Source organism: Clarias gariepinus, chromosome 7 (assembly GCF_024256425.1).
Source record: "Clarias gariepinus isolate MV-2021 ecotype Netherlands chromosome 7, CGAR_prim_01v2, whole genome shotgun sequence".
NCBI classification, from domain to species: Eukaryota; Metazoa; Chordata; class Actinopteri; order Siluriformes; family Clariidae; genus Clarias; species Clarias gariepinus.
In genome coordinates, this window is record NC_071106.1 from 14082342 (window position 1) to 14096690 (window position 14349).

Sequence of the window (14349 nt, forward strand, 5' to 3'; positions counted from 1 at the left end):
TCAGGGACAAACAGGACATAATATCTGAGCCACTGGGCGTGAGTGGGTGGGTGAGGTGACATCTTTCCACTTAAATAAAAGAGAATGCCTGTCCAGGAGTGTCATGAAGGACAATAATCGAGTTAGACGCTTATCTTTCTCTCCAGTGATGACAAAAAGAGCAATCAAAGGGTCTGGTTCAAGATTGTATTTCAATATGTAAGACAGGGTTAGAAAAACATCCCTCCAGAATTTTTCCAAATTTGGGAATGTCCAGTACATATGAATATGAGACGCCTCTCCACTTTTACAAATATTCAAAGCGAGGATCAACGTGTGGGTAGAAATGAGACAGCTAAACTTTGGAGAAATGAGCTCTGTGTAAATCCTTAAAGAGGTGCGGGCCCATAAGGAGGTTGAATTGACAAGCTTAAGAATTAAATTCCATGTTTCATCTGACTGTCAAATTGAGGTCTTTCAAATTGAGGACTCATTAACTCATTATAAATAGTGGATATTAGGCATTGATACAGAGAAAATCATTTTTAATATTTGCATCAGGAGCCTCAAGGAAATTTGATTGAAGTGTGTTACTTGCAAATAATATCTAAAAATGTGAGATTCGGATAGGTTAAACATTTTAGTAAGTTATTCTAATTAAAATTTTTTTTTTTTTTTTTTTTTTCTCCATTATTTTTTATTTTGAACATTTGAAATACAGCGTTGTACAATCTTGCATAACTTTCTTAATTCCCGTAAACAAAGAAATTGCTGCATTCCGAAAGATCATCTCTAGCAATTTTGACAATATATTCAAACAAAAAAAAGCAAAACAACCACAACAACAACAAAAAAAAAAAAAAAAAACAACACAAAAATGTTCCTCCTGTTTTAACACATGGCAATCTTTTTAAACTTATTAACTTCAAAGCTGGGTAAATCTCCTTTTAAAATCTTTTTCCCTTTTTCCCTCCCTTCTCTCCCCTCCTCCCCCCTTTCTTTTTTTCCTTCCCTCTCTCCCCTCTCCTCTTTCATTACTATCAAAAACAGAACTACATTGTCCACCCAGATTAATCTTCCCCTTCTTCATCCATTAAATTCAAATGTTTGACGTAATTTACAAATGGTCTCCATATTGCTTCAAATACATTTTGTTTAGCCTTCAAAATGTAAGTTATCTTTTCTAATGGAAGGCTTGTTAACATTTGTCTTAACCATTGGTTTGTACTTGGTCTGTTTGTTTTTATCCACAGCAGAGCTATACATTTCTTGGCATAAAGTAAGCTGAGGTCTATAAATGCTCTTTCATTTTTACTATAATTTTGTTCCTCTGTATATAAACCCAACAGAAAAAGCTTTGGTTCCAGTACTATTTCTTTTGAAATTATCTTTTCAATTATGAGTCTTATATTTTCCCAAAATATTTGGATTTTTCTGCATTGCCAAATACAATGAAAAAATGTTCCTCTATCTTCCATACACTTTCTGCATATGTCTGGTATATGTTTGTTATATTTATTTAAATCTACTGGTGTTACATATGTCCGCATTATCCATTTATACTGAATAAGTTTGAGACGTGTATTTATGGACATAGTTTGAGCCTTAATACATACTTCTTCCCAATTTTCATCTGACAACTCAAATTGCAAGTCTTCTTGCCATGCATTTAACTTATACTTAGAACTTTCTGGTGAATTAGTTGTCAACAACTCATAAAATTCAGATATGATGCCCTTTCTCAAGTTATCCCTTGTCATAATTTTTTCTAATGACAGATGTGAAGGTTTATCAAGATTATTCTCCTGATTTGATTTTATGAAACTTCTTAATTGTAAATATTTGAAAAAATGCTTTCTCTCAAGATTAAATTTGATCCTCAACTCCTCAAATGACATCATAGTGTCAGAATCTGTCAGATATAAATCTTGAATTATTCTAAGTCCCTTTGATTCCCACAATTTAAAGGTTGCATCCTCTCTCCCTGGTACAAAGAACTGATTTCCCCAAATTGGACTGTATTGAGACATTAAACGTGTTTCTTTTAAGTAATTTTGTACTTCATACCAGGTCTTTACCATCTGTCTTACCATTGGGTTTTTAGTTTTTTTCCGTAACTTTTTTGCTGTATCTGAGTATATGTATGAAGGTATAGACAAGTTCAAATCATAAGATTCCATTTCTATCCAATGCGGAGACTCACCCGATGAAAAATAAAACATAATAGACCTCAGCTGCGCAGCCCAGTAATACCACTCTACGTTTGGACATTTTAAACCTCCTCTATCATATGGAAGGTACAACAAAGACAAACGAAGCCTTGCCCTCCTATTATTCCATATGAATCTAACAAACATAGTTTTGATTTTTGAAAACATGTCTGAAGGTGGCGGTAATGGAATATTTTGAAATAAATATAATAGTTTAGGTAGTACATTCATTTTTAAAATATTAATTCTCCCTATTGTAGATATTGGTAATAACATCCATCTGTCAATTGACTCATTAATTTCTGTAATTACAGGTTCATAATTAGCATCGACGATATTTTCCAGTTTTGGCAAAATTTTTATTCCCAAATACTTGAACTGGTCTACAACATTAAATTGGATTACCTCTGCAATTGGGTTCCTTCTTTCACTTGAATTTAGCAATAATATAGAAGATTTCGTTTTATTTACCCTATATCCCGAGATATCCCCAAATGCTTTAATTAGCTGTAAAACAGCCGAAATAGATTTACTCAACTTTGACAAAAATAGAATAACATCATCAGCATATAAAGATATTCTGTGTTCCGTCGATCCTATTGTTATTCCACTAATTTGCTGATGTAAACGTATTCCAATTGCTAATGGTTCTATTGCTAGTGTGAATAACAAAGGAGAGAGTGGACATCCTTGTCGACATCCTTTGTTAATTTTGATTGGTTTGGAGATAATTCTATTAGTCAAAATTTCTGCCTTTGAGTTATTATAAATTACTTTAACCCATTTTATAAAATTCTCTCCAACTCCAAATTTTTCTAAAACTCTAAAGAGATAGGGCCATTCAACCCTATCAAAGGCCTTTTCGGCATCCAGTGATAACAGTGCTGTGTCTGCCTTTTCCTTGTTAGCATGTATTATATTCAATACCCTTCTTACGTTATGAAAACCTTGCCTTCCCATTATAAACCCATTTTGGTCTTTATTTATAATATTTGGCAACAAGTTTTGTAACCTTTTTGCTAGGAGTTTACATATTATCTTAAGATCAGAATTTAATAAACTTATAGGTCTCATATTTTCGCATTTATTAAGAGGTTTGCCTGGTTTTGGCAGTAGAATTATCAAAGCTGAAGTCATAAAGGGTGAAAAGCTACCTATTCGGAATGCCTCCATAAACATTTCCAGTAGTGGGATTAGTAATTTATTTTTAAATTTTTTATACAGATCTATCGGAAGACCATCTGGTCCAGCCCTTTTTCCTGATTTCATGCTATCAATAGCATTCTCTATTTCTTCTTTGTTAATTTCCATTTCCAAGTCATCTTTTTGTTCTTCTAAAAGACAAGGTATAGGCAATTCCTCTAAAAACTTGTTTAAGTTTTTTAAATTAATGTCATTTTTTGCATCGTATAATTCTTCATAGTAGCTTCTAAACGCCTTATTGATTTCTATAGGGTCCACTACATCTTTACCATTAACTATAATTGTTGTAATTGGTGTTTTGACCTCTAATTGTTTGATTTGCCATGCTAGTAGTTTACCTGCTTTATCTCCTTGTTCAAAGAATGATTGCTTTAGTCTCATAAGACTAGAAGCGGCTCTATCAGCAGACAACTTTTCATATTCGGCCCTCAAAATCATTAACTCACTTTGTTTTTGTGAATCATTTTTCTCAAAAACATTTTCTTGTAGTGATTTAATTTTTTGTTCCAATTTGATCCTCCCCTCTCGTATTTTCTTGGACTTTGAGCTAGTGTAACTAATAATATGTCCTCTAAGAAAGGCTTTAAATGCCTCCCATCTTATCATTGCCGAAGTTTGAGTAGTATTGATTTCAAAGAATTGGTCTATTTGTGTTTCTATATACTTTACAAATTCTTCATCTTGTAGCCATTTATACTGAAATTGCCATCTAGTTAGATCTTTTGTTAATTTCCTATCTACATATTCTATACAACATGGGGCATGATCTGAGATCACTATATTATCATATAAACTATTATGAATTTTAGATCGTAATGCTGAAGAAATTAAAAAATAATCAATTCGAGAATATGTCTTAAATGTACTTGAATAACAAGAATAAGCTTTAGTATGTGGATTCAATTCTCTCCAAATATCTAGTAATCTAAATTCATTCATTAACCGAAGAATAACCGCTCTACTCCTATTGTGTGATTGATCCACTCCTGTGGATCTATCAATTTTGGGATTCAGCGTGCAATTGAAATCTCCTGCTATTACTAATTCTCCTGCTAACGATGAAAGAATAAGGAACAAATCTCCAAAATATTTTGGGTCATCTATATTAGGACCATACAAATTTACCAAATTTACATTTTCTGTTATTAAGGAACCTTGAATTATTAAATATCTCCCAAACTTATCTTTAATTACTTGTTTCACTTGAAATGGGACTGTACCATGTATGAGGGTCATAACTCCTCTGGCCTGTGATGTAAACGATGCTGAGAATACACTACCCTGCCATCTCCTCCTTATCTTCAATATCTCCTTTTCTAATAGGTGTGTTTCTTGTAAAAATACTATTTTGGAATCCATATCTCTTATTTTATTCATAACTTGTTTTACTTTTTTAAGTTGTTGTAGACCTCTGCAGTTCCAAGAGACAAATTTAAGAGATACTCCCTGAGACATCTATAACTATTTAAAATAAAATAGAAAGGAGAAAGAAAGAAAAAAAACAGATTACCTTGCAATATGTTTGTAATATACAGGGGAAAGAAAAAAAAGAAAGAAAAAAACAAAACAAAAAACAGGAAAACATTTCAAACCTGGATGCTTGAACGTACATCCTACACACTGAACATGAACTCCAAATCTCCCACTCTCGTGAGATCCCCCCCAAAAACCTTTTGACTCCCATTATTGCTCTCAACCGTTCCACACTCAGAGTGAGGATCAGTTAAACCACCCTTTGTTGACTTTTAACGAAACTGTCTCTGCCGCTCTGTTTATGACTACAAAACACTCATAATTCTTTCTATCATTTGCTACTATTCTCCTGGATTTTCTTGATAAACTCCCTTGCTTCGGTTGGCGTTTTAAATGTACGGGTCTGTTCTTTGTAAGTTACCAACAGCCTAGCTGGGTGAATCATTCCATGGCGGATCCCCAAATCGCGTAGTTCCTGGCGAATTGGGTCGAACTGTTTCCTCAACTGGTGTATTCCAGTGGCTAAATCCGCGTAGAAGCGAATCTGTTGGTTCCTATACCGAATGTCACGTTTTGCCCGTATAGCCGCGATAACTGCTTGCCTATCCTTGTAGTTAAGGAAGCGCATTATCATTGTTCTCGGCGGCGCCTTGGCATCTCTCGCTGGTCCGATTCTGTGCGCTCTCTCTAAAATACCAGAAGATTGCAGTGTCACACCTTCGAGCACCTCTGGTATCCATTTCTCCAAAAAGGAACACGGATCTTGTCCCTCGGCTCCCTCCGGCAAGCCCACCAGTCTTAAGTTATTTAAGCGGGATCTGGTTTCTAAGTCCATAAGTTTTTCTTCTAGACTCTTTTTCGTTGATTCTAATTTGTTCACTTTTGTTTGTAAGTGGGCTACCTCGTCCTCTGTACTCGCAATCCGTAATTCCGCCTGCGTCACTCGCTCGCTGCAGTCACTCATATCTTTCTTCAAACTTTCTATCGCTGACATAATTCCATCAAACCTTGAAGAGAACTCGGTTTTCATGGAGTTTATAGCAGCCAGTATTGCATCCACCTTTATTCCCACAAATGCCTCCTCGTTGTTGGCCTCATTTTCAGCCTCCTTTTCTGTGCTTTTCTGCGCCTCATCGCTAACACGAAATCCGGTTAACTTCGGCTGCTTTGTAGATTTGACGCTTTCTTTGTTTATTTTACTTGACTTCGACATTGTGGGATTCTTGCCAGCCGATACTGCCCAGTTTTTGTTTTGTTTTTTTACAATCCCGAGTGTTTCTAGTAGAAATTTTTTTTTAGTTGAAGCAGAGCGGCACGAGTCACGTCTTCTCAGGTGGCTGCCATAACCGGAAGTTATTATTCTAATTAAAATTTTATTTGTCACATACACAGTCATACACAGTTCGAAATGGTTATACAATCGATGAAGACTTAAAAATAAGATCAATAGAGTTTTCAGTAAGAATGTAAAGTAGGAAATAAGATAATTTTTTTTACAAATTTACAAAGAAAAAAAAAAATGTAATTTATATTATGTGCAAATAATAAAATGATAAAATATATTTACAATGGAATAAAATGGGTTTTAAATGCAATGTAGAAACCATGTCCAGTCAAGGGGCAAGACAATGTGCCGGATAATGCGCAAAGTCACAGTTCAAAGTTCACAGTTCCATGGTGTGCAAAAATGGCATATATAATGTGTGATGAGCATCGTAGTGGGTAGTGAGATTGTTTGTGAAAAAGCAGATTATTATAATAACGAAGATAATATTGTCTAATAATTCTTATTAGATTAAAATATAAACTCACTCTTTGGAATACAGATTAGATCAATGACAGGTATATTTAGCTCTAGTACGTCATTAGTATACTGAAAGTATTCGCATGCTTTTTTTGGGTTAAGGATTAATAAGCATTATGCATAGTCAACCATTTTAAGTCTTGTGTTCGCCCTTCCTGTACCAGGAAGTGAACTCCATCCTGCAGCAGGTGGTGGAGAGAAACCGTGTGCGACGCAGCCTAAGCGCCAAACGCCATGCTCTGCAGAGCTGGAGGAGTCTCGTCGAGACCATCCTCACTGCGTGTCCTGCTGAACTCATCCCAGCTGATCAGAGACAGCTCATCATCAGAGACCTGCTCCTCGACTTGCACGACAAAGTATTTATCCGTATTAACCGTTCATGTTCACTTTTTGACACCAGTTTGTGTATTTATAACACATCTGGGTTCTCATGTTTTTTTTTAGGTTTTATCAGATGACGCTGCTGTCGAATTGATGCCAATCGTTGCTGGGGCAGTGTTCACCTTGACGGCTCACCTCAGCCAATCAGTGCTATCCGAGCAGCAGCAAGGGGCCGGACAGGAGGGTGGATCTTCATCAGGCTTTGCCTCTATTGCTAACTCTGCCCTTCACCTTATTCTGAGAAAGCTGCTGGACTTTATCCTATGTACCGGTGCGTATACTTCTTATAAAAAATTTTATTAGGTCTATTAGGACTACTTTATGATTGATTTCTAGGTTTTTAAATCATAACATGCGGGCTGAAATGAATATAAGGTGTTTATATACAGTATACTGTATATCCGACTTTAGGTGGAGGATTCCAGCGTCTGCGCGCTCACCTGTATGGCTCGCTTTTGTATTACCTGCAAATCGCGCAGAAACCTGACGAGCCAGACACACTGCAAACAGGTAGGCCCATGCATACCCAAGATTGTTAAGTTAGATTTAGTTTGCTAGGACACAAGTTGAGACAAAAAATCTTTGATTTGCAGGAGTGTCGATGTGGGAGCGTCTAACTGCGCCCGAGGACGGGTTTTCTAAGCTGCAGAGGGAGAACCTAGCCATCATAGAGAGCTACGGCACCGCCCTGATGGAGGTGGTGTGCAGAGATGCCTGTGATGGACACGAAATAGGCAGGGTAGGAGCAAAACTCTTTGTCTTCTCGTAAACGCCTGAGCCGTCTTTAGTTCTAATGAGAAAAGGTTTAAGAATCAATAATTCTTAAAATGCTAGTCATCTATAGAAATATTACTGGAAACATGATTACTATAGAAATGCTACTATGTAAGGAGTAAAACACAACAGGGCGCATGCTGTTATAGTAAAATAATAAATGACTGGCTGATGCTTTTCCCAACCCAGTGTTGACTGTAAATGGTCACATTTAAGTTTGTTCAACATTTAAGAATTTGAGAATAATTGGTTCAAGCTGTACCGACTGTAAACAGTCTTTTCCTCACTATCCCTACATTTTTTTCTGTCTGTTGAATTTAATGAGAAATCTTATTTCTTTCCTGTGTTGGGAAAACCCACAGTATTTCGGGACTGTAGGAGATGTTGCACCGATATATTAGTCGCTATGATCTAAAATAATGGTGTTGAACAGAAAAAAAACAGTATAAGTTGCTTTGATGTATAAGTCGCATATCTAATCACTTTTTTTTTCCGTAAGAGGCCAAGTACGTTTTAAATTACTATACTATAACGGAAACAGTTAGCTATTAAAGTCTAAATTATTCTATACAGAATGTGTAGTCTAGGCAGGAAGTAAGGATTCCATTGATGTCTGACATGAAAATGCTCCAAAAAATTTTAACTACTGAATATGAAAAAAACTAAGATACACTCTAGCGCAGCTTTTTACATTATAAGTTGCACAGCCAGCCAGATAACAAAAATTTTTTTGGGACTTCTAGTCGGAAAAATCCAGTACTTGTAGCTTTAAGTCTAACTCGTTCAAAGCTCTTATTCTGTAGAATCTTTTCAAAAAGCTAAAGAAATGCCTTATCAACAATTATTATATATTAGTATAATAGTATACTTTTTGTTTGTGTCTTTAAGTCCTTGTGTGACTTTTTACTATAATTGTGATTAAATGTGGCAACTGTGATCTTTATAAAAAAAGTGGGAACACTTTTTAACCAATCAGAGTAGAGTATAACAATGCTATAGCATACAAATCATTAGTTTTTTATATATGGGTAATATTAAAAAAATATTTCTGTAATGTTAATGATGCAATGCTCTTTTGCCCATTTCAGATGTTGGCTCTGGCAGTGCTGGACAGGGTGTTGTCTATAGACAGACAGAGTCAATGGCTGGTCTACCTCTGTAACAGCGGCTACCTGCGTGTCCTGGTGGAGAGCCTGAAGCAGGACGACGTTGCACTACAAACACTGCTGACACCCCAACCACCTCTCCTTAAACCTTTATATATCTACGAATCCAAGATGGTCAGAGAATACCGCACTGCTGCTTTTGTATGGCAGGATAAAATACATACATTATGCATTATGATGTCTTAATTATGTGTGTAAATGCAGGCGCTGCTGACCCGCGTGGCTAAGACGGCACAGGGAGCTGTGGAGCTGCTGTGCTGCGGCCTGGTGGCTCAGCTGGTCGAGTGCCAGGTGTTCCACATGCTGCCTGAGAACGATTCATTCAGGTGAGAAGGGGATAAGAAAAGTGAATGTTAATTAGTCCCCGACTTACAAACGAGTTTTGTTTCGGAAGCATGTCTGATTTGTTCTGAAAAATTGAGTACATCTTGGTAAAGTATGCCCATCCATTTACTAAATCTCTGTCCCCTTTCCCACCACACTGCAATCATTTGGCCAAAATAACCATAACTGTGCCTAAGGAAATGAATCTCACATGTCAAATGTAACAGAGTTGTCTTTGCCTTTAAATCATGAAGGGGAATCTCGGATGCCATTTTGTGTTAGAGACCTTTTCCACTGTATTGGACTGCAAAGGATTTTTGGAAATTAAGATTATTCACCATCAGGATAGCTTTACAGGACGGCCATTTTCTACCATTTTCCTACACCCTCTCCACCCACATACACACACTCGTACAATATACCAGACTTTATAGACATATTATACATTTTATACTTTCACTTTTGAAAAATTTTATATAATTAATAGGTTTTTTTTTACAGAACTGTTTATATATTTTTGTACAATACACGTCAGCTACTTCCGTGATCCCCCCCCCCCTTAATAATAAGATGTCTTAATATTAATTTCCTTATAGTAGAACAAAGAGCTGTAGCTATCGAATATTTTAATAATCGAGTATTCTACCAAAGATTTTATCAATTAATCGAGTAATCGGACAAAATGGACTTAATTAAACAGCAATGTAAATTATATAAGAGAAACAAAGATAAGCCTTTAATGACAATTTTTGTCGTTTTCTTTTGCTGGTTTCTTCTTCACTTGGCTCGCTGATATTTTTATTGCTACCTTTCATTTTGCAGCCCGCAACAGAACGCTCCATCATATCAATACACAGCTAACTGTTTTCGTCTCCTTCCGTTTTTTTGGGTGACGTAAGCGCTTCTTCATCTGTGTTTACCGGCGGCTAGCATCCGGAAGCACGCTGTGTCACGCCAAACAAATAATTGCACAAAAACATAAAGCAAGCTTTTAAATTTTATTTAAACAAGCTTCGAGGCAAAAGATTTTGCCTTGATAATTTTTTGCTATCGAATTGCTTGAGTTACTCGAGGAATCGTTTCAGCCCTAGTAGGACACCCAAAACTCAGTCTTGTGTCAATATTAAATGTTTTATTGGACCTTGTTTTTACTGTAGTCATGCATTATTTGCAGTAAATATGGTAATATTTAGTACATTTATAATTATTATATATTATTATTGTTTTTTTTTTACCGGCCTTTTTTGTCCGTGTAGAGTTTTTGGACAGAGAGACCCATCAGGGTTCATTCCTAGTCCTCTCTCGAGATACAGGCAGATCCTGCTTCCTACACTCCGGCTTCTCCAAGTCATCCTCACCTCTACTACTACACATCACCAGCAGGGGGCAACGCAGGTACACTTCTCACTCATACAGGCCTATGTATATGATCAGCACTGAACAGCCTGTAATGGAATTTTGTGTGTGTGTGTGTGTGTGTGTGTGTGTGTGTGTGTGTTTGTGTGTCCAGGTGCTTCAGTGGCTGATTGTGTACTCGGACACCATTCAGTCAATTATGCATAGTCATGATGTGAGCATGGGGTCGTTAAAGGAGCTGTCTCTGCTCACGGGCATCATCAGTAAAACTGCCCTCCCAGGTACTAAACACGCCCCCAAATGTGTTAAGCTGTATGATGCACAGCATGAAATAACCCTATTTTGTTGATGTCAGGGGCCCTGGATCTGGGGCAGGAGGTCAACAGTGCAGCCATGCTGGAGTTCCAGGGACACATCGGGAGATTCCAGGTACAGATTTATGAAGCCCTTGTGTGCTTTGATTAAATTGCTAGGGCTTGGATATTACAGTACATTCAGGTATTAAGTGCATTTTGATGTAAAAGGACTAAAGCTAAAGCAGTTTAAGCTGGAATTTAAGAAGATCAATAGTAAATGTTCACAAGTCTGACTGGATCTCGGGATATGTTTTTTTCAACAATAATTATATTGATTTTATACTGGGACATACTGTAAAATAAACAAATAGTTTTTAATGCACACTTGTACAATCTGTATTTATAAACCCATTATAAACCCCAAGCCAGCTTAACATGTCTAAGAAAGGCTAGACACCAGACATATTTAAAGAAGGAAGGAAGGGAGAGAAACAAAAACCTGGAGCTGGAAATCTGGGTTTAGCGTGCAAAAAAAGAGGAGAGGGAAAAAATATAAAGTATAATTAAACTATAAATTTTTATGAAAAGAGCGAAGGAAGGGTCCCCACGCATTGAGTAGTAAATCTTCTCCAGGGACAAACAGGACATAATATCTATATAACATAGAACGCCTGTGCAGTAGTCTCAGAAAGGACAATAATCAATTTTAGCTGGAGTTAGACACTTACCTCCCCCCCAGTGATGCTAGAAAGAGTAGTCGGGTAATTATGTAGTCCCAATTATGTAGGACACGGTTTAAAAGACATCCCTCCAGAATTTTTCTAAAATAAGTCATGTCCAATGCATGCTGTATGAATAGGAGCTTTTTTTTTCCTGATGAGTCTCACTAACAAGTGGATTTCTTATCACCACACAGCTGTTTAATCCCAATTCTGTAATTTCTCATTACATTTTTTTTAAAAATCATCCATCTTTACTAAGAGTTGTATACAGGATCTCAATTCATTATTCTTTTCTCGCTTCATTTCTCCCACAAAGTTGGTTAGTCCTTACAGGTTCTAACCACCTTAATCCAATTCCACCCAATTAACCCCATTCCAGTAATTTAAAATCCTCTTATTGTTTTTCGGTACTTGATGCAGGCCCTTATAAAATTGACTTTTTTTTTTATTGACAGAAAAAAGGTATATACAGTGGAACCTCGGATTACGAGTTACGTGGTTTACGAGTATTTTCCAAGACGAGCAAAAAATTTTAATAATTTTTTACTTGAAAAACGAGCATTGTCTTAGTTAACGAGCACTGAGTATCATGTTTCACGCATGCGCTTCGTGTTTTAACAACGAGCGTTACGTCATCACAAGTGAGCCAACGGTTTTTCTCTCTCTTGCAGCAGAATTGTAGGTAATCGTCTCTCCTGCTGGGTGAATAAACACACGCGCTGTGTGTGTGTGTGTGTGTGTGTATATATGTGTGTGTCAGATGTGCGTGCGCGCGCCCTCACACACACACCCACATTAACGGAGAGACCGTTTTTAAAACCGTTTAAAAATTAGCAAGGAACATCGCTAGTCACACTCGCGTGAGTGCATACTAACGGGATTACTACTGTAAAGTAAAACAACAACAACAAAAATTAAACAGCTCCTCACCTTTGAAAACAGTCGCGACAGAGAAGAGTTTGTGTGTTTATTTGGCAACCTGAGAGAAGGGGAGCTGTAAAGCCGAGACCTATCGTCTCCCCTGCTGGCTCTTAGTGCTTGCAGTGTTTTTGAGTGCGCGTGTTTGTGTCTGTGTAAGGCAGGGAGTTTGTGTGTTTGTTTGGCAACCTGAGAGAAGGGGGCCGTAAACGCGAGCGAGCCCCCCTTCATCCCCCCTCCTCTCAGGTTGCCAAATAAACACACACACTTCTCTCTGTCGCGATTGTTTTCAAAGGTGAGGAGCTGTTTAATTTTTTTTTGTTGTTTTACTTACAGCAGTGATCCTGTTAGTATGCGCTCACGTGAGTGTGACTAGGAATGTTCCTTGCTAATTTTTAAATGGTTTTAAAAACGGTCTATCCGTTAATGTGTGTGTGTGTGTGTGTGTGTGTGTGTGTGTGTGTGCACATTTTACACACATACACTCTGCATGCACAAACGAAAACCCTTATCTGTCGGGGTTTAATTTTACATTTTTTTTAGGTAAAGTACAGGTTAATTTGTTTTATTTTTACTTTATATTTTGTATTAATTATATTTATGTATTTATTTTTTTGGGCTGTAGAACGAATAATTTAAGTTTCCATTATTTCCTATGGGAAAATTAAATTTGGTTTACGAGTTTTTTTGGAATACAAGCCCACTTCCGGAACGAATTAAGCTCGTAATCCAAGGTTCCACTGTATTAAAATTACAGTATGCGCCAAAATAAAAACAGTATAAGCGGAAATAATATTCAACTATGAATACTTTTCCCTTTGTAGAGAGACCCATTTTCAACAACTGCACAACACAACACACCTTTTCACTACTGGGAACACATATGACTGGAGCCCCGTTGACGAACACAAATGTATATGCGTGTTTGAGATGCGCGAGTTTCAGTACTCTATATTTTGGCTCATATAGTATATAGCTTAATAACAGAAAAGACTAGAAATCAACTTTTTTTTTAAATTTTGTATCCTCTTTTATTCATTTCATTGAATTGGAATACTGACCTAAGTTTGTGTGTGTTATGTCCAGTGTTGAGGGACATTACTTTTTAAAGTGACTAATTACATTACAAAATTACTGTCTTTAAAAAGTAATCGGTTACATTACAGTGTTAATTTCTGATAAAAGTTACAGGTTAGAGTATTTTTCCATTGCAGAAAATGAAAACTCCTTAGTGATTCCTCATGCATGTTGTTTTAGTCAAGACTAAAGCAAGAATTATTTTGCCATCATCACTCAGCGAAGTTTGGCCCATAATCTGTTAACTAATAATAACCCTTTGTCACCTACGCGTTTTTTTTGCGGTGGCCATAAGTACAGTTTATCATGATTCACTGCTGTGCCTCGGTCCTCGCATAGTCAAATCGCACAGGTAAGATAGGGGTATAACAGCAGGAATAACAGAGGCTGTTGAACAACTTTCGCACGCACGCACGCACGCTCACACACATTTACATTTGGGCATTTAGCAGACGCTCTTATCCAGAGCGACTTACATTTTAACTCATTACACATCTGAGCAGTTGAGGGTTAAGGGCCTTGCTCAAGGGCCCAACAGTGGCAACTTGGTGGTTGTGGGGTTTGAACCTGGGATCTTCCGAACCGTAGTCCAATGCCTTAACCACTGAGCTACCACTGGCCCACACACACACTCACTAACAGATTGGGAATGACTGCTGTCTGGCT

The 14349-nt window shown here is 37.0% G+C and overlaps 1 protein-coding gene across 2 annotated transcripts in view; it reads left to right on the forward strand.

The window, feature by feature from the left end:
- The window catches only part of nup205 (nucleoporin 205), a 37859-nt gene that overhangs the window by 20222 nt on the left and 3288 nt on the right, over positions 1-14349 (forward strand). For both annotated transcript variants that reach the window (XM_053500351.1, XM_053500352.1), the window contains exons 27-35: positions 6834-7025; positions 7114-7321; positions 7462-7560; positions 7644-7789; positions 8913-9104; positions 9195-9316; positions 10571-10709; positions 10825-10951; positions 11026-11099. In XM_053500351.1, the coding sequence (XP_053356326.1) occupies positions 6834-7025; positions 7114-7321; positions 7462-7560; positions 7644-7789; positions 8913-9104; positions 9195-9316; positions 10571-10709; positions 10825-10951; positions 11026-11099 (1299 nt within the window). The remainder of the gene's footprint in view (positions 1-6833; positions 7026-7113; positions 7322-7461; positions 7561-7643; positions 7790-8912; positions 9105-9194; positions 9317-10570; positions 10710-10824; positions 10952-11025; positions 11100-14349) is intronic.